This window comes from Pteronotus mesoamericanus, unplaced genomic scaffold, assembly GCF_021234165.1.
Source record: "Pteronotus mesoamericanus isolate MK-2021 breed Mesoamerican mustached bat unplaced genomic scaffold, CSHL_Meso_final scaffold_83, whole genome shotgun sequence".
NCBI lineage: Eukaryota > Metazoa > Chordata > Mammalia > Chiroptera > Mormoopidae > Pteronotus > Pteronotus mesoamericanus.
In genome coordinates, this window is record NW_026555328.1 from 1,756,926 (window position 1) to 1,778,419 (window position 21,494).

General features: G+C 38.2%; 2 protein-coding genes across 2 annotated transcripts; both read left to right on the top strand.

Annotated features, from left to right (window-relative positions):
- The first annotated feature begins 2,339 nt into the window (after window positions 1-2,339).
- Window positions 2,340-3,359, top strand: LOC129062680 (olfactory receptor 5AN1-like). The gene has a single exon (XM_054563707.1). It carries the CDS (start codon window positions 2,340-2,342, stop codon window positions 3,357-3,359), a length of 1,020 nt encoding a protein of 339 aa, XP_054419682.1.
- A 15,735-nt stretch (window positions 3,360-19,094) lies between these two features.
- On the top strand, window positions 19,095-20,045 carry LOC129062607 (olfactory receptor 1440-like). The gene has a single exon (XM_054563610.1). It carries the CDS (start codon window positions 19,101-19,103, stop codon window positions 20,043-20,045), a length of 945 nt encoding a protein of 314 aa, XP_054419585.1. The 5' UTR covers window positions 19,095-19,100.
- The last annotated feature ends 1,449 nt before the right edge of the window (window positions 20,046-21,494 follow it).

Below are 21,494 nucleotides of genomic sequence, written 5' to 3' on the forward strand. Positions count from 1 at the left end.
GTTGCAATTCCAGATTGTTCCTGGGAGGGGGTCAGTGTGTCTTCCATTCACTCCTCTACCATCTTGATTTCTCTTATTATTTTATTTTTTTATTGTTGTTCAGTTATAGTTGTCCTGCCTTTTTCCCCATTGCTCTCCCCTACCCAATATCTCCCCTACTGTCCATACCCATGAGTCTTCTATTTGTGTTTCTTTGCTTTTCCTTTTCCCTTATTTGCCCCATTACCCACTTCCTCCTCCCCTCTGGTCACTGTCAGTTTGTTCTTTATTTCCAAGTCTCCAGTTCTATTTTGCTCATTTGTTTGCCTCACTCTTTTTCATTCTTTTTTCTTTCTGTTTCTCTGACTGGATAATTGTAAATAACCTATTTTCTAGCTCATGTCTTGAGCTAGAAAAAAGCAATATTTTGCTTGGTCATGTCTGCTGTTGAAACTTTGTATTGACTTCTACAGTTCAGTCTTTGTATTCTTCAGCTCTCTTGAGGTATGTTTGTTTTTGGATGATTTCTCTTTCTTTGTTGAACTCATTTGTTCATGCATTGTTTTCTTAACTTTGTTTAGTTGTCTATGTGTTCTTGTAGTTCACTAAATTTCTTTAAGAGAATTGTTCTGGAGTCTTTGCCAGACAGTTTACAGATCTCCATTTTTGTAGGATCTGTCATTGAAACTTTATTAATTTCATTTAATGGTGTTATTTTTACCCACATTTTTATTATCCTTGACTCTTTACATTGGTGATTGTACATTTGAGTAAGTGGTCTCCACTTCCAGACTTTACAGACTTTATTTATTTTTTATTTTTTTATTTTTGGCAGAGACAGTCCTTCAGCAGTCAGCTTACCTTGGGGTTTGGATAGGCCAGTTGGTAGTCCTTCAGCAGGTGGGGCTTCCTATTAGAGTTTGCTTTTTGGCCAGACAACTACTCTAGTTCTGAGGTTGGAGAGGGCATGTGCCTGTTTGGAAAAGTTGGGTAGGATTGCAGGTTTAATTTTCTGGCCGAATGTGGCTGTAGGATGGGCTCTATTGTTACTTGGGTTTTCTATTTAGGCTTCCTAACTGGGCAGAGTTGGGTACTACACTCAGTAGGAGGTTGGGTTATGAATTAGTTCCACCATCTGGGCAGGGCTGGGGAATGATTTTCAATGCTTGTACAGGTTATTCACTGGGGACCTTAATCAAACATAACTGTGCAAGTCTCCCCGACCATCACCTTTGCTCTGTAGACAGGAGAACCGCTGGCTGGACTGTCTGCTCATGTGACACTGAAAGCATAGGTGTAGGATGGGCTACACAGCTTCCCAGGTCATCTGGTTAGGTTCTCTGCATAGGTGGGGATGAGGCTGTGTTCAGCCTCAGGCTATGAATTAGCTTCCTTGCCTGGTCATGACCACAGAACTGTCTCCAAAGCCAGCAAGCTCCTTGTTTGGGGAAAAAATCAGGAAGAACTGTGACCTAAGCATTCTGACTCTATGAAACCTCTGGCTTGGTTCTCCACTCAAGTGTTGCTGGGCTACACAGTTTCCTGGGTGCTCCAGCTGAGTTTCTTGCTTGGGCAGGGTTTGGTGCAACAATCAACATGAGGAAGGGCTATGCATTAGCTTCCCTGTCCATGCAAAGTGACAAAATAGCCTTCAAGACTGGCAAGGCTCATTGTAGGGGTCCCAAATCAGGCAAAGCTGTACATTGAGCTCCCTGGACAGAGAGGGCCACTGGCTCAGTTCTGTAGAAGGTCAAAGGCACTGACTGGGCTTTCAGCTCAAGTGCTGCTGAGCTATGCAGCTTTGCAGGTGCTTTTGCCAGCCTCCCTGGTTGGGCGATGCCTGGAGATACACTCTGCAATAGGTGGGTCTATTAACTAGATTCCTTGCCTGGGAAGAGTGTGTTTGGAGCCCATAGATGGGCTATATTAAGACTATGTTAAGAATATGCAGATCATGACCTGATGAATGAAAAGATACAATTCATCCACATGGGGTTGGCAGGTGTCTCCCTCAGCATCCAAGCTCTCACCTTGGAGAGATAAAAAGCCCTGGGCTGTTTTGATTAAAGACACAGTTTCAAGACACTTACATAAAGGAAGTAAAATTATAAGACCTTTTACCAACAGATTCCAGAAATGGGAAGTAGGGGTGCAATGAGCCAGAGGTAGGGTAGTCCTTCATCTCGGGTCATGAGTAAGCAGGAGATAGAGACTCTTTCCACCAGCACAGTGAAACATTTCCCTTTTTCCAGGGCTCAATGGAGGAAAAAATGGCACATGGGAGAACAGAAATGCTATCATTTCACCTGAGTCAGCAATGCATTCTCTTGTCTCTTTCTGATTTTAGGAGCACCAAGCCAATGACTGGAGGAAGAAATATTATAGGGATCACCCATTTCATCCTCCTGGGATTCCCAGATTTTCCAAAGATTATAACAGGGCTTTTTGTTGTATTCCTGTTTATCTATGTTATGACTCTGACTTGGAACCTGAGCCTCATCGTCTTAATAAGAATGGACTCTCACCTCCACACACCCATGTACTTCTTTCTCAGTACTCTGTCCTCCACAGATATCTGCTATGTGACTTCCACAGTCCCCAAGATGCTCTCCAACTTTTTCCAGGACCAGCAAACTATCATCTTTGTGGGTTGCGTTGTTCAGTACTTTGTCTTTTCCACCATGGGACTGAGTGAGTCTTGTTTCATGACAGCCATGGCTTATGACCGATACGCTGCCATTTGTAATCCACTTCTCTATTCATCAATCATGTCGCCCACTCTCTGTGTTCGCATGGTACTGGGGTCCTATTTGGCGAGACTCTCTGCTTCTATATCCCAGTTGTGGGCCATTCTTCAGCTCCAGTTCTGTGGGTCTAATGTCATCAACCACTTCTGTGACATGCCACAACTGCTAGTCCTGTCCTGCACTGACACTTTCTTTGTACAACTCATGACTGCTATATTGACACTGATCTTTGGGATAATAAATGCCATGGTTATCATGATATCTTATGTCTATATTGTCATCTCCATCATGAAGATCACTTCAGCTAAAGGCATGTCCAAGGCTTTCAACACCTGTGCTTCTCACCTGACAGCAGTTACCCTTTTCTATATGTCAGGTATGTTGCTCTACTTGAGTTCCAGCTCTGGTGGTTCCTCCAGCTTCGACAGATTTGCATCAGTCTTCTACACTGTGGTGATTCCCATGCTGAATCCCTTGATTTACAGCCTGAGAAACAAGGAAATCAAAGATTCCTTGAAGCGGTTGCCAAAGAAGAGAGGTATTGCTGCAGTCAAAGATTCTGAGGCTTTTGACAGATTTGTCTCATCAGAATCACCTTGTCCCTACAATAATATTCATGTGAATGGAGTATAATAAAATTCATATTATATTTGGATGAAAAAGCTTAATCTGGCACAGATAACATGCCAAAATGGGCCAACAGCTGACTTAACTCCATACAGACACAATATCTAAGTTTTAGGGGTCTGTTACTTTCACCTTCCATGAGCAGTGACCTCATCATTTATTAATCTACCTGCGAGTATTTGTGAAACATCAAGGGCTAGAATGTTGTTGCTTTTTTTTGCCTTTGAGGTTGAGCTCTGTTCCACTTCAGGCCTCTGACCCTAAAGGAGAGATACCTTGCAGAGGTCCCCAGGAGTGTAGAAACCTTGTCTTCCAAATATTCTCATGCAACAGAATCCAGACATGGTGGTGACCAATTTTGTCTTTTTGTTATGTGTTTTGACCATAACAAGAATGAACAAAGAGGAGGATGTGCTTTTGGATAGAAAAAAGTGGTATACAGTAAACCTGGTTGTGCCTCCAGGAAAACTTGGCTAATATAGTTAACAACTTTCCATGGCATCTTTCAGTGCTAATCATCTAACATCTTTTTGGTCACATCTTAGTCTCAACCAGTTGTAGTCTAAGAAGGAGGAATGGAATGAAGTATGCTGTTCCTTCAGTTCCATTTGCTTAGGAGTCTGATAATGTAATTTCTTGCATCTAGTGTCCAGAGGGGATTTCTGGTAGGAGATGATATTCAAAATCCATGTCACAGCCAATACAATTTCTGATATTGTAGGACTCAAACCTCTTTTTCTCTCTCTCCAATTAAACCTGGAAAATTTCCCCTTGGTTTTATAGCCAGAGGGATTACACTACCAAGTTATTTCCAACATTTTAATCGTTTGTTCAAGTTTGGTATGAGGCGACTTGTGTGAGAACTCACTGTAATAATAGAACTACTGAATATTCAACATTGGAGAGACTAAGAACAAATATAAAAAAACTGCTATACATTCTTTCCTATAGTCTATGTTCAATGTTTTATGTTCTCAAGATTTATAGTTGTATGGGGTGATATGATGAATGGAGTAGTATTGTTAGAATTACTTTAACACTGATATTTTTCAGGAAACCTCAATGGCCATGAGAGGAAATAGACAGTGCAATAGGCAGGGTTCTCATATCTGGCCAGTACTGGGACCACAAGTTTTATTTCCTCCATCAGATGTGTAACAACTTTCTCTAGACAATCTGATTTGACAGATTGCCTAGACTTGAACAAACTGCTATAAAGCAGATATTATTATATTTACATATGATATTTGGAGATTCATTGGATTTTTAATGAATGTATTAATGAGTTATTCTGTTCAATTAAGGACTGTAAGTAAAAAGGCAGTTGAAGCCTTTGCTAAATCTCCCATGAGTTTACACATGGAAAACATTGAGAGAAGGGGATTATTGAATTTCTGGGAGAGAACATGTGAGTTTACCACATGCCAAAGATACCGTAATATGAATAAAGGGTGTTTGCTCCACAACTCCATCCAGGCATAGATGTGTTCTTTGAAATATTGCTCTCTCAACTGCGTAAAAATGTATAGGATGCCTGTTTCTAAGGGGTCATGAGAGATTCCTTAAGAAACAGAATTCTGTTAGATGTTAGTAGGGGATATTTTTGTAATATTTCACAGATGTACCTCTTGATGGATTCAGATGAACTCAGGGACGTGATGGATAGAAACTGCTGATGGTAATTGAAAGTTAACATTCTGGGAGCTGCTATGGATGGATGAGGTTCCTGAGAACTGCTGTCTTCCAGGAACTGCTTCCATGACTGCTGTTAAGAACCATTAGCTAGAGCTACTGATGGTAAATGCCATTAAAGTATTACTTTAAATTAAAAAAAAAACTAGGGGAAATAAAACACAGTTATTCAGACTTGTCCCCAAAGAACATTTAGACCAATGGTACATTGTGAATGGGATAGTTTCTTCATTTCTTTTTCAGGTGTTTCGTTTTTAATGTATGGAAACGCAACTCATTTCTTTTTTAAAAAAATATTTTAAAAAAGATTTTATTTATTTATTTTTAGAGAGAGGGAAAGGGAGGGAGAAAGAGAGGGAAAGAAACATAGATGTGCAAGAGAAACATTGATTGGTTGCCTCTTGCACACCCCCAACTGGAGACCTGGCCCACAACACAAGCATGTACCATGAAGGGGAATTGAACTGGTGACCTTTTGGTTTGCAGGACGATGCCCAACCCACTGAGCCACACCAGTCAGGGTGCAACTGCTTTCTTTATGTTGATTTCACTTATTTCTTTTTAAAGATTTTATTTATTTTTAAACAGATGAGAAAGGAAGGAGAAAAAGAATAGTGAAACATCAATGTGCAGTTGCCTCTCGAATGCCTCCTACTGGGGACCTGGCCTGCAACCCAGGCATGTGCCCTGACTGGGAATCAAACCGGCAACCCTTTGGTTCACAGGCTGGTGCTCAATGCACTGAGCCACACCAGCCAGGGCTTTATGTTGATTTTATATTCTGCAACTTTACTGAATTTATTTTTTAATTCTAACAGCTTTGGTGAAGTTTATTTCATATGTAAAAAATCATATAATGTGCAAACAGTGGCAATTCTACTTCTTTTCTTTTCCAATTTGGATACCTCCTATTTCTTTGTCTTGCCTGATAGTTCTTGCTAGGACTTCCAATATTATGTTAAATGCAAGCAGCGGAAGTGGGCATCCTTGTATTTTTTCTGATTTTAGAGGAAAAACTCAATCTTTTCCCATCAAGTATTGTGTCAGCAGTGTGTAGTCATATATGGCCTTTTTATGTTGAGATATGTTCCTTTTATATACAAGTTATTGAGAGTTTTTTTAATCATGAAGGAATGTGTTTGTTAAAAGCTTTTTCTGCTTTATGGAGATGATCATATGAATTTTATCTTTAATTTATCAATGAGTTGTCACATGTATTGATTTGTGTATGTTGAACCCTTTTTGCATCTCAGGCATAAATCCCAGTTGATCATGGTATATGATACTTTTAATGTATTGCTGAATTTGGTTTGCTTATATTTTTGTTGAGAGTTTTGCATCTATATTCATGAGGGATATTGGTTTATAGTTTTTTCTTGTAGTTTCCTTTTTTTCTTTGGTATCAGGGTATTGTTGGCCTCATAAAGTGTGTTTAGGAGTGTTTCTTCCTCTTTAATTGTTGGGACTATTTTGAGAACAATTTCGTTAATATTGTTTAACTGTTTGATAAAATTCACTAGAGAATTTATCTGGTCCTAAGCTTTTCTCTGTTGGAAGGTTTTTGATTACTGATTTAATCACCTTACTTGTTGTTGGTATGTTCAGATTTTCTACTTTTTTAGTGATTCAGTCTTTGTAGGTTGTGTGGTTTTAGGAATTTATCCATTGCTTTTAGGTATCCAATTTGTTGACATGTAATTGTCATAGTGATCTTTTATGCACTTTTGCATTTCTGTGGTATCAGTTTTAATGTTTTCTATTTCATGTTTAATTATATTTATTTGAGTCTTCTCTTTTCTTTCCTTAGTCTAGCTAAATGTTTGTCAATCTTGCTTACCTTTTCAAAAACTATCTTTTGGTCTTGTTTATCTTTTCTGTTTTTTTTGAGGGGGGTGGATTTCTTTCATTTATTTCTGCTTTGACTTTCGTTGTTTTGTTCCTCCTGCTAACTTTGAGCTTGAATTTGTTCTTTTTTGGTCCCTTGAGATGTAAAGTTAGGTGCTTTATATGAGATTTTTCTTTTTCTTAATATATGCAATTATCACCATAAACTTCCCTTTAAGAATTGCTTTTACGACATTCCATGTGTTTTGGGGTGTTTTGTTTCCATTTCATTTGTTTCAAGATTTAAAAAAATTTCCCCTTAGAGTTATTCTTTGACTCCTTGAGTGTTTTGTTTAGTTTCCACATGTTTAAAATTTTTTCCAACTTTTCTCTTGTTGATTTTTAGTTTTATATCATTGTGGTTAGAAAAGATACTTGGTATGATTTCAATCTTAAATTTGCAAGTCAGGAAGAGAACTTTCACCAGAGTCTGACTATGTTGGCACTCTGATCTCAGATTTCCAGCCTGAAGGACTGTGAGAAAATAAATATTTATTATTTAAACTACCCAGTATGTGGTATTTTGTTATAGCAGCTTGAGTTGACAAATAATAAAATAATACTTAAGATAAAAATGGAAAAAATTGATGATAATTTTCTGGAATTTCATGTTATCAAGATTGAGTCAATTACTAGGAAAAAAAATGACCTTGGCTGGTGTGGCTCAGTGGATTGAGCACCAGCCTGTGAACCAAAAGATCGCTGGTTCGAATCCTAGTCAGGACATATGCCTGGGTTGTGGGCCTGGTCCCCAGTAGGGGGCACTTGAGAGGCAACCACACATTGATGTTTCTCTTCCTTTCTTTCTCCCTCCCTTTCCCTCTCTAAAAATAAATAAATAAAATCTTTTTAAAAAGAAAACAAAAATGAACCAATAACCAGAATTATAGGAACTGGAAGTGCAAAATCACCGAACAAGTCATACCAAGAGGGAGTGATGATAAATACACCCCTTCTACTTCCACCTTTTGGTTCTGAGACCCATGTAAGCCTATGTAGGATAAAGGCACCATCAAATGGTTGTTGATGTAGTATATATATGATGGCTTTCTGGAGGATACCCATCATCACGTGATATCTTCTTAGAGTTGGCACCTTAGTTCAGCCGTTCATTTCATCACTCTATCAGCCAGGTAGCTTCTGGATCATGGGCTATGTAAGAGCATCAGTGGATCCCTTGGTCATGTGCACACTGTTGCACCTCTTCAGCAGGTGCGGCATTATTTGTTTGCCTTTGTGGTGGGAGATGAAAAGGGAGGAAATTAAGTAATTTCAAAGATGAAGTGATAGTATATTTTTATTTTTTAATTTATTTTTATTTTTTGGTAGTATATTTTTAAAAGAGATGGTTGATATATTGGTGTTCTATATATCGTGGATCTTTATGAATAGTATTTTGTAAAACTGTGTTGTTAATTATTTTATAAAACCATATCAAGGTAAAAAAATGTAGAACAATACTATGTTGGCATTCACTCACTATATAGAAATTAGTACCTTGAAGTTGGTATTACTATTATTACACTTTTCTCCCTGCAATTACTGAACTTAAAATATAAACAGTAAAACACAGGAAAGGAGAACTAAATGTAAATTCCAGTCAAGATGGCAACATAGGTGAATACAGCTCACCTTCTCACAAAACTACATCAAGATTACAACTAAAATATAGAACAACCAGCACCCAGAACAATCAGAAATCGAGTTGAATGAAAGTCTGGCAACTACAGAATTAAAAAAAAACACATCCATCCAGACTGGTAGGAGGGGTGGAGAAATAGAATGGGCTGGTCTCACACCCATGTTGTGGTAGATAAAAATTCAGGAGTGATATCTCAGGAGTGAGGAGTCCCAGACCCACACTGGGCCCCACAGCCCAGGGTTCCAGTGCCAGGAGGATAAGTCCCCACAACTTCTGGAGTCCCAAGCAGTTTCTCCTAAGAATCCACACATGGGCTTACTCAGACATATTCCCTCTATGCTCCAGCACTGGTGTAGCAGCTTGAAAGGCACCAGTGGCATACAGGGAGGAACTGAAGTATCTGGCATGAAGTTGGGAGCTGGGGGACAGCTTTTTCCACAGACAGAAAGGTAGGCAGAGGCCATTGTTCCCTCTCTGAAACCTCCCCACATAGCGCCACAGAGCTGGCAGGTATGTGCCATATCTGAGGTTCTATCAACCTGGCTAACACTGTCTGCCCCAACCTGGAGATCCCCTGTGACTCCATTCTACCAAATTTACTGGCATACCCAAGCACTTAATAGTGACTTTTCCATATGAATGGCTGGTCTTGGCTCATGCTTCACAACTTCCTAAGTCCTCTCAAACAAGTTACAGCTGGCCTTAGTCAGCCCCCAGCTCCCTGTACATCTTACTAAGTGGTTCCAGGCCTGGCACTGGTAGCAGCCAGCCTAGATTCAGAGCTTAGCCTTGCTTGGAAATCTCTAAGCCCAGCACTAGTAGCAACTACATCAGATTGCTTTAAAGCTCAGGCAGGATGGCCCTAGGGAGAACACAGGTAGGGGCTGACTTTGATTTGCACCACCATGGAAACCCCAGGGCCAATGCACCCAGTGGACAGCTACAGACCACATCAGAGTGCCACCACCCTGCCCCCGCACAGGTGATCCTCCATGGAGGGCAGAGATTGGTGGTCAACGGTCACAGCCAGTCCTTGCATCTGACTGGCCTGGGTAAGTCCCTCCTATTGACTTGTAAACAGGAATCAAGGCTCAACTACAAGTGGAGGGTGTACTCAGCCCACATGGAGGGTACCCCTTGAGTACCCAGGTTGGATGATGGGGGAGGCTCTGCCCCTGGACCCTACAGGACACCAACTACATTAGGCTATGCTATCATGACAGGGTGTCATTGCAGCTCTACCTAATACATAGCAACTGCCAAAATCAGGAGACAAAGAAACATGGCCCAAATAAAAGAACAGATTAAAACTCCAGAAAAAGAACTAAATGAAATGGAGGTAGGCAATTTATCAGATACAAAATTTAAAACACTGGTTATAAGGATGTTCAAGGAATTTAGTGAGGACCTCGACAGCATAAAAAATATCCAGTCAGAAATGAAAGATACACTAATTAAAATAAAGAACAACTTCCAGGGAAACAACAGTAGACTGGATGAAACTGAGAATCAAGTCAATGATTTGGAACATAAGGAAACAAAAAACAACCAATCAGAACAAGAAGAAGAAAAAAGGATCCAAAAAAATAAGGATAGTGTAAGGAGCCTCTGGGACAACTTCAAGCATTCCAACATTAAATCATAGGGGTGTCAGAAGGAGAAGAGAAAGAGCAAGAAATTAGAAATCTATTTGAAAAAAATAATGAAAGCAATGTCCCCTAATTTGGTGAAAGAGATGGACATGCAAGTCCAGGAAGATACGGAGTCTCAAACAAGATGGTTACAAAGAGGACCACACCAAACACATCATAATTAAATTGCCAAAGGTTAAAGATTAAGAGAGAATCCTAAAAACAACAAGAGAAAAACAGTTACCTGCGGGGGAGTCCTCATAAGACTGTCAGCTGATTTCTCAAAAGAAACTTTGCAGGCTAGAAGGGGTTGACAGGAAATATTCAAAGTCATGAAAAGCAGGGATCTATGGCCAAGAGGACGCCTCCTAGCAAGCTATCATTTAGAATGGAAGGGCAGAAAAAGAGCTTCCCAGACAAGAAAAATCTAAAGGAGTTCATCATCACCAAAACACTATTATATAAAATGTTAAAGGGATTTATTTAAGAAAAAGGTTGCCAGATGGGAGGGAAGTGTGGAGAAATGGGTTAAGAGGTGATAGGATTAAGGAGTATAAATTGGTAGTTACACAATAGCCACGAGGATGTAGAGTATAGGAAATGGAGTAACCAAAGAACTTATATGCATGACCCATGGACATGAACAATGGTGTGGGGATTGCCTGAGGGAGTATGGGGTACTGGGCAGAGAGGGGGAAAAGGGGGAAAAATTGGGACAATTGTAATAACATAATCAATGAAATACAGTTAAAAAATAAAAAGTGAGGGAAAATGACTAAAAAAACAACAAAAAGTAATTATTGATAGTTAAAGACTTACTAATGCCATCTCTTTGTTTATTGTCTGTTTCATAGTTCTCTGGGTTTTTTCTTCCTCCTTCTGTTTCCTTTGTGAACTGATGACTTTCCTAGTGTTACATATTGTTTCACTTCTCTTAATCTTTTGCATGTATACTGTAGGTTTTTACTTTGTGGTTATCATGTGGCTTACATAAACCATCTTATTGTTAAAACAGACTGTTTTATGCTGATAACTTCAAAAATACACAAAACTCTACCCCTTTATTCCCTCTCCCTCCACTTCATGGTTTGATATTACAATTTACTTCTTTTTATATTGTGTATTCATAATAAAATTATTGTATCTATAGATAATTTGTGAGTGCTTTTGTCCTTTAACTTTTATACTAGCTTCAAGTGGTTAATACACCACAATATTACACAATTAGAATATTCTGATTGCGTTTATAGATTTACCCTTATCAGTGTGTTTATATTCTCATATGTTTTCATGTGACTAATTAGTGCCTTTTTATTTCAGCTTGAAGAACTCTTTTCAGTTTTTCTTGTAAAGCAGGTCTGGTGATGATGTATTCACTCAGCTTTTGTTTGTTTAGGTAAATTTTTATTTGTCCTTTATTTCTGAAGGACAGCTCTGCTGGATAAGCAGTTTTTGGTTGGCATTTTTTTTCTTTCGTCACCTTGACTGTATCATTGCAGTCTCTCCTGACCTGCAAGATTCTGCCGCAAAATCTGCAGACAGCCTTATACGGATCCTCTTGTACGTGAGAATTTTTTTCACTTGCTTTTCTGTCTTTGTCTTTAATTTCAAAGTTTTAATGTACTACCTCTTGGAGAAATTTGCTTGGGCTACAATTTTGGAGAATTCATGAGCTTCAAATGTGCCCAAGGAGGATACATGTCTAAATAAGGGCTTTATAGAATGTGGAACTAAGTGTCATGCAAGATAATGGGCTGGGGAGAATGGAAACAGTACCTAAGTACAGAATAGTCCACACTCCCAGTGTGGGGGTTCCTCATATCTGCCTGGAAGGATTTTGATATCTCTGTAGACCAGTGAGTGCTACATGTCCTCTCTCCTTTCTCTTTCTAAAGAGGTGGGTTTATTCCCATTATCCTGTCCATGTTCCACTTTTGCATATTGGGTGTGTGGAAAACAGATAACTTGTTTAGTTCACGTGTTCCCAAGCCAAGAAGAACCATACAGACATTAAGAGTCTGTTAGGAACCCCTCAAAGATTCAGTCCCAATTAGAGAAGATACTAATATGACCCAGTTTTATGAAAATGTGAACAGAAAAATTGCAATAGTAAATTGCTAACATTTATCAAGTATTCCCAAACACTGGACGGGTATTATTTCATTTAAGTTTACTATAACCCTTTTAGGTTGTTGTGCTATTTATCACCTCCATTTTATTAAGTAAGCAAGGCACAATGAGATTAAGTAAAAAGATCAAAGGTAATTAAGTCAGAATTCACCCCAAGTAGGTCTGTTCAGAGCCTGAGCATATAATCACTAAAACCACAGTGAATGGCTGTTCTGATAAAGGCCTCAAATTTTGGGTGACCATACAACCTGGTTTGCTTGGGACATTCTGCTTATTGTTCTGACATGGTCATTAATAACTCTTCTTTTCATGACCAAAGTTGCCCAGTTTGGATAAGGAGTGACATGATCACCTGGTGCTGAGAGTCCTTCCCAGACGTCATGATTCTGAAAATCTAGAAAGGAAAATTGAAACTTGATTCAAATAGGTCATGGAGGGCACATGAGAATGTGGAGAAATGGAATCATCTGGGAACATTTCTCCACTTGTTTTCTCCATCCATCACTCTAGAGAGTGATTAACTGAAAATGGTAGTTTCTGTTAATTGTCTCATCTCTCTGCACAATCGACCCTAAGGAGACATTTAAGAGTATCCTTAGTTGGAAGTACCTCTTGCAGCAGTGGTTAGTAAGAGCCATGGCCAAACACACAGAGCCTAGCAGAAGTAAACATCTTCATCCCGAATGCTCATATGATGTCTGTACCCTCTAATACCTAGAAAAACTATATGCACATCTGCACATCTAGAATGCGGTCAAGATTCAGCTCCAAAAAAAGGCAGCTGTGGGAGCAGCATCTCCAAGATTTCTACAATACACACCTGTCAGGACATCTACAAGAATACCTGGGTGGGTAAAATCGAAATAGCTTTCTTTCTCCAATTTGTCTTTCTTTCTTTTTCTTGCACCCATCTTTTCCTATGCCCTTAACCCGGAGACATGCATCCAGGTTCAACGTCTATTTTATTTTCTCCCAATAATGATGTTCCCTCTCTTCTTTCCCAATGGGATTATTTGAATTTTAACAGAAACCAAAGTATTGGAAGCACTATAAAACCATCTAAGATGGAGTTGCAGGCATTAACAAGGAGGTGGAGTGAGGACTGGAGGGCATAGAGGTTGGCTGATAGCTCACCAGCTGGTCCAAGGAACCACAAATTTTTACCACCAAATAATCCATTTTTCCCCTGTAAAAGACTTTTAGTTAGCAAAATACCTTTATGATATAATTATGATTTTTCATTATTCATAGAACAGTTCTCATTTTTGATAGCTTACTATGTGACTGGCACTCTATTACATACCTTACATACCATACTTAAATAGGCCTTCACAAAAACCCTATGAAGTGATGATCATCCATCCCTCACAGATGAAGGAATGGGGCAGGTAGAGATGAAGTGATTTGCCAAACATCATGAAGTTGGTATATGGTGGAGCCAAATATGCTCTACTTCTCAGTAATGAATTTACTTTCCCATTTATGTTCTGATGAGATAGTTGAAACTTTTGCCTAGTCTGAAATAGAGTAGCCAGAGGGAGTTGATGTAATTTTACTCCAAAGCAATTTGATGGTCTCATTTTGCATAAATGTACAATTTTAATAGCTTTTGGAAATAATAGCTTTTTGAAATATTAAAACTTGTCCTTCACTAACCATCATTGCACACCTCAGGGATACTGGTCATTGCATAGTTGATGCAAAGGGTGACGTATGTTAACTACAATTGATTCTGAGCCAATGTAACCTTGGCCCCTCACCTACTCTTATTTTTTTCTTATTTATTCTTTAAAAATAATCTTCAAACTTTAAACAATCTATAAATTTAATTAAATAGTACAATGCTAATGACTAGGAAAATAAAGATGAAAGAGACACAAACTTTTAATGTAAATTTACAAGATAGTATAATTGTTAAATGCCCAGCTCTGGAGTCAGCCTACCTGAGTGATTCCCAAGTGTGTCACTTATTAGCATTTGAAGCCTGGGAAAGTTCCATAACTTTATGTGTCTTGAATTATAATTAGGTTGTTGTGAGGATTAAAAGGATTAATATATGTTTTAGAAGAATAGGTAGGACAGTTAAGTGTTCAATAAATATTTATTATTATTATTACAACAGATAAACAAAAGGATAGATATTTATGATACTGGATCCTTAAAGTTATAGATGATTTGTCTGTTTGATGTTTAAAGCATGCGCAAATACCACATGACCTCACTTATAACTGGAATCTAATGAACAAAATAAGCTAATGAGAAAATAGAACCAGAGACGGGGAAACACAGAACAGACTGAGAGCTGTAGGAAGGGAGGAGGGCTGGGGGAGTGGTGGAATGAAGAGGACTAGTCAAACAACATGTATGAATGACTCTTGGACATGGACAATGGAGAGGGGATTGACTGTGGGTGACAAGGGTGGGCTGGGTGGAGGGGGGCTACAGAGAAAAAAGTGGGACAACTGTAATAGAATAAACATTAAAAAAATTAAAAAATAAAGCATGCCAGACATTTGCAAACAAATGCAAACATTTTAATGATAAAATCAACATACCTCATTTCAAATTGCCTCAGGATTTCAGTAAAATTTAACAGTTAATTCACACTTGTAGCTTCTTGTTTCTGACTAAATTCATTTAAGGGTACAGTTAGAACTTAAAGGGCACAACACGCAAGTGAACTAGCCCATTTCCTACTGAATCTTGAGATATGACAAACTTTAAGACTCAGCGAACTAAACATTCCTCATTGTTGTTCTGCATGCCCTGACTTTGTCATTGGGTCATTTTGTTCTTTGAACTTTCTAAATATAGACTTCTTTCCTTCTTTCCCCTTCTTTTCTCTTCACTTCCCTCCATCCTTCCTCCCTTCCTTCCTTTCTAATTTCAAGGAGTAATAAAGAGAAAATAACTATTAAAGATCTGACAGCCTTTCTTTTGCTAACTTAAGAAGTTTACATTGGGCAGTAGTTTCTAATATGTCACTATAAACATTACAAATCACAATGACACCCTTTTTCTACATGAAAGGCCTATAGTAAATCAACTTCACTGGAAGCAACATCTTAGTTCCCAAGAGAGGGTTATTGTCTCAGGATTTCTGGATCCTGTGGCCCCTGAGGCTGGTTCAGCAGAAGTAATAAGGAAAAATAGTGATGCCCAAGGAACACTGACTATTTTTCCCACCTTAACTCAAGCTATTATCTTAGAGAAACTCAAACTCTTGTTTCTCATTCTATGATAGAAGACTTTTAAAACCCGCACGTGCGCGCGCACACACACTCTCTCCCTCCCTTCAAACGGGATGATGCTATTTCAATGAATGAAACAATCTCTTAAAATTCTCATTTAGTCCTGAGTGTGATTTCTTTGCAAAATGAAGAAAATCCATCATGGTTCTACAGAGTTTAAAGATCTAATAGAAATAAATCATAACATTATTAGAAACATTATCTTAATCTTAAGTTCGTCAAAGACTGTGGTATTCCTTCAATATCACAAGAGTGTGTTCCTTCTCTAGAATATGTGAGCTACATTCAACCATTCTGTTGACTTTCAAAAACAGTTGTTTATACTCTAGTAATGAAATCTTACTTAATTCATTTATTCTATAGAGCAATATTTCTCCAAGTGCACTGTTGGGACCAGCAGCATCAGCATCACCTGAACACTTGTTAGAACTACAAACTCAGATTCTGCTCCGGACCTATTACATCAGAAATTCTTGGAAGTAGGGCCCAGCAATCTGCGTATTAATAAACCCTTAGGGTGATTCTTATGCACACTCAAGTGTGACTATGCTTGTGTTTTACCAGATATACTAAGGCTTGGCTCCCAGCCCCAGAGATGCTGATGTAATTGGTTTGAGATGCAGCCTTATCAATGGGGTTTTTTAAAGCACTCTAGGTGATTCTAATGCCCAGCCATGGTCAAAAATCCCGGTTTGGAGGGATAATTTTCAGGTTGGAATGAGTAAGTTGCAGAAAGACTAGAGAAAAACATGCAAGCAATTCCCTCCCCCGTCCCCCTATTGCAACACCATAGGGATGCAAGACATTGAAGAGTTCATTTGGATGAATTTGAGTAACTTGACCAGATGCAGGATAATGGGCAAAATGCATGGGGCTCACATCACTACTTTGTCTATCTTTCATTTTCCCTCTCTCCACAGAATTCTAGAAATTGGTATTTCTTATGCAAGTACTCATGAATTATTCAGTTACATTCTGGGCATAGAGTTGTAGTAACACAGCCATGTATATGTTTGTTAATATTTATGCTTAACTCTCATCAGCAAACAATATTGACAGATGTTGGCTAATTATCACTGACAGGTTCTCTACTGTTTATTTCCTTCACTGATTATGTGTTAACATAAGGAATCATTGCAGTATGATAACTACACCATGTCAATGACTATATTTTCCAAAACAAAAATATTTCATGAGAAAGTAGCATTGTTTTCGAGTTTTGAAAATCTCATGAATGGCTGCTTAATAGAAGATGGCTGGATTCTTATATCAGAATCCTTTTTTAATTTTTAAAATAATTTCTTTTTTATTGCAGTAAGAACACTTAATATGAGATGTACCCTCTTGATACATTTTCGAGTGCACGACACAGCATTGTTAACAATAGGCCCATGTTGTACAGCAAGTCTCTAGAACTCATCTGTGTTGCAGAGCTGAAACTGTTTACTCATTGAACAGCAGCTCCTCATTTCTCTCTACCCTCCAACCCTGGCACCCACCATTCTACCCTGTTTCCATGTGTTCAGATACTTTATATGCCTCATATATGTGGAGTCATGTGCTATTTGTCCTTCTATGGCTGACTTGTTTCACTTACTATAATATTCTTCAGATTCATCTCTGTTGTCCCAAGTGTCAGAATTTCCTTTATTTCTATGACCGAGTAATAAACCATTGTATGTATATATCACATTTCCTTTCTCCGTTCACCTGCTGAGGGGCACTTAGATTGCCTTCAAATCATGGCTATTGTGAATAGCGCTGCAATGAACGTGGGAGTGCAGAAGTAGCTCTTTGAAATCCTGATTTCATTTTCTTTGGATATACATTCAAAACTGGGGTTGCTGGATCATATGGTAGTTATTACTTTTAATTTTTTAAGGAATTTTCATACCATTTTCTATAGTGGCTGCACCATTTTACATTCCTGCCAACAAGGTACAAAGGTTGCCTTTTCTCAATTTTCACTAACATTTCTTGTCTTTTATAAAAATTTTTTGATGTACTAACTAGATTCTTTAAGGAAAAGAATAATAAAATGTGTGACGGTGAGTTTTTTCCTTGTTTTTCTTTTTGGCACAATTAAAACTAGTTTAAAGATAAAGAGATATTTTCCTAGTTTTAACCCTTAGGATAATGCTTTTAATATTCTACCATTGAAGATGTAATTCAATGAAGTTAGTTGTAAGATATTTTTTACAAGGTTCAAATATTTGATATTTTTGCTATTTTTAAAGAAATCACAAATGAATTTTTAAATTTTATCTATTTAGTGATTATATCGTTTCCTTCTTTAATTTCTTAATAAGGCAAATTACATTAACTGATTTTCTAGTATTAAAGCAACCTTATTTTTCTGGAATAAACCCAACTTGTTTATAATGTGTTATTTTTATATACTGTTAGGTTCAGTTTGCCAACATTTTGTTTAAGATATCTCTGACCTATTAAGTTCATAAGTGAGTATGGCTACAATATCCCTTTATTATTCCATTTTTGGTATTAAGTTATAATCCCACAAAAAGTTGAAAATCATTCCAAATTTCCATATTCTAAAAATTTTGTGTATGATTAGAATTATTGTTTTCTTTTAATCCTTAGTACATCTTGATGATAAAATCTTTAGGGCCTGGACTTATCTTTGCAAGAAGATTTTTATTACTGATTCAATATTTCTTTAGTGTTTATAGAATATTCACTGTAAGTTACAAATATTTTATAATTTATCATTTATTTTCTGACTTGTGAATAGTTTAGAAATATATATTGTAATGTTTCCAATTATGATGTTTTTAAATTACCAATTTGTTAATGATTTATAACTTAATCACTCTGTAGGCTGAGAATGTTATCTGTATAACCAACTCTTTAACATTTAAACTCAAAAAGTTTTTCACAAACCAACAGCATGCTTCAAAACTGTATTAGAAAGATATCCCCTACTGACACCATTTCGTATAGTACTTTATGCATGGCAGGCATGTACCTAATAGAACTAATTTAACCTCAAAGAAACCCTGTGAAGTAGGTTCTATTATTATTATCCCTATTTTACAGATAAAACAGAAAGATCATAGACAACCTGTTTAGAGTCAAAAAGCTCACAGATAGCATAGCCAAATTCAAAAGGAGCTATGTGGCACCTAAGGCCTTAGCCACTAAGTGATACACAGGAGTGATAACCTCATTGATAATATCCTAAAACATCCAAAACATCTTTTGAGGAGGTTTTATAAATGTTAATATACCTTTTTTTGTACTTTAAGAGCCCAGTGGGTTAATAATGAGAATCATAATTATCCTTTTATATGTGGGAAAATTGATGCACAAAACTATCATAGCTATTTGTAGGCAAAGTTAACCAGGGTTATTTAATTGAAAATGGCTCAATATTTTTCTTGATTCTGTGTTCAGTGTGGGTAGGAGGTGGTCTATTTCAATAGAAACTGACTTAGTTAACAACTGACTTAGAGATTTATTCTCTTCTCCCCCTACAGATCCTAGAATCACGAATGCGATGACTGGGAGAAAGAACAGTACAGTGATTACGAAGTTCATTCTCTTGGGATTCTCTGAGTTTCCAAAGCTCACCATTGTCCTCTTTTCAATATTCCTAGGGATCTACCTGATGACAGTGTCCTGGAATGTGGGCCTCATCACGCTCATCAGGATCGACTCCCATCTGCACACACCCATGTACTTTTTCCTCAGGAACCTATCCTTGCTGGACATCTGCTATGCTGCTACTATTGTCCCCAGGATGCTCTCAGACTTCTTTAGGAAGCATGCATTCATCTCCTTTTGGGGGTGCATTATGCAATACTTCTTCTTCTCTAGCCTGGGCCTGACTGAATGCTGTCTCCTGGCAGCCATGGCTTTTGATCGATATGTTGCCATTTGCAATCCCCTGCTCTACACAGCCATTATGTCCCCTACCCTCTGTGTGCAGATGATGGTAGCATCTTGTATAACTGGGTTCTTTGGCTCATTTATTCAATTGTGTGCCTTACTTCAGCTGCATTTCTGTGGGCCAAATGTCATCAACCATTTCTTTTGTGACCTGCCCCAACTGCTAATCCTATCCTGCTCTGACACCTTTTTTCCCCAAGTCTTGGTGTCTGTGCTCACAGTGATCTTTGGGCTCATATCTGTCCTGGTTATTGTGATATCCTATGGTTATATCGTTGCCACCATTCTGAAGATCACTTCAGCTGAAGGCAGGTCCAAGGCCTTCAACACCTGTGCTTCTCACCTGAGCGCAGTGACCCTCTTCTTTGGCTCAGGTATCTTTGTTTATATGTATCCTAGTTCTAGTGATTCCCAGAGCCAAAACAAGTTGGCATCAGTCTTATACACTGTTGTAATCCCTATGCTAAATCCATTGATCTACAGCCTGAGGAACAAGGAAATCAAAGATGCCCTAAACAGATGGAAGAAGAGAATCTTCTCTTGGTGTTACTAATTAAGGAATTTACTTCAGATGTCCAGGGTAGGAAAAGTGTCAACTCAAACACTGACCCACAACTCCTTTAATTGTGGCTGAATTACAATTTCTATACTTTTCTAGTAGAAACCCACAACTAACACAGAGACAGGAAAAATGCATGAGAAGTATCTGGAAGCTCAGTATACCCATCCTTCATCATTTGTGACCCAATACATTAATAGGCCAAGCAATTCACAAGTATTTTTGTACCTAGTAATGGTAGTGTGTCCCTTCCCCTCAATATTACATCCCTACCTAACATATACTGTTTCAAGAACCAGGAATATCAGTACTGGTCAAGGCTGTCAGGAAAGCAGCAAACCTCTTCACTATTTTTCTTTGACTCTTTGACTCATTGACCCTGTACAGTCTTGGATCCCAGGTTCTTCTGGAACTGACCTGTATGGCCAGGATTCTTTTTTTTTTTAAACTGTTGACACTATTACAGTTGTCCCTCATTTGCCCCCTGAGTTGCCCCCTCCACCCAGCCCCCACACTCCACTGGCCTTCAGCACATTTTTGTCAGTGGCCATGGCATATGCGTACATGTTCTTTGGCTAATCTCTTCCAGTCCTGCCCTCTCCCTTCCCATCTGAGATCTGTCAGTCCCATGTATCTATGCCTCTGGCCCTTTTATTTTTTTTGTCAGTTTATTTTGTTCATTAGATTCCACATATAAGTGAAATCATACGGTATTGGTCTCCCTCTGACTGGCTTATTTCACTTAGCATAATAGTCTTCAGTTCCATTTATGATGTCTCAAAGGGTAAGTTCCTTTTTACACCTGTTTAGTATTACATTGTGTAAATGTACCACAGCTTTTTTATCTGCTCATCTACTGGTGGACACTTGGGCTGTTTCCAGATCTTACTGCCAGGATTATTGCAAGTGCCCTGCCTGTAATGCCATGGCATGGCCTAGACAGATCACTCACCAACAAGGCTTTTATTGGACAAGTAAGTGTCTTTGGGACAGGACTGAGCCAAGTGCAGAATTAAGGTAAAGGAGAGGGCAACAGCCCCTTTGGTCAGAAGTAGAAATGAAGAGATTGACCATAGATTTCCTTGAAACAGCCACTTCTCTTTATGCATTTGAAATACGGCTTGACTTGTACTGATTAGAGTTACATATGGATTGTCAGGAATATATTACGTGGCTATGAAGATTACCAAATTAACAAATTAACATTAAGTGGCAAATAAAATGTAACAATGTCTTATATATGTGTATTTTTTTAATGATGAGACACCAAAATGTGAAATCCCGATAGTCTTTTATTAACCAGGAGAAGAAGGTCCATTGCAAGACTATAGCAACTGAGAAGTTAACACAGACAAGGCATGCAGTAGGTGGCTCTGGCTAGTGATAGTGATGATAATGACTTTCGTGTGTGTAACTCTTCAGTTTATATTCACAAACATGGGT

Coding starts and splice junctions, on each gene's coding strand:
- LOC129062680 (XM_054563707.1), top strand. CDS start 2,340: ATGACTGGAGGAAGAAATATTATAGGGATCACCCATTTCATCCTCCTG.
- LOC129062607 (XM_054563610.1), top strand. CDS start 19,101: ATGACTGGGAGAAAGAACAGTACAGTGATTACGAAGTTCATTCTCTTG.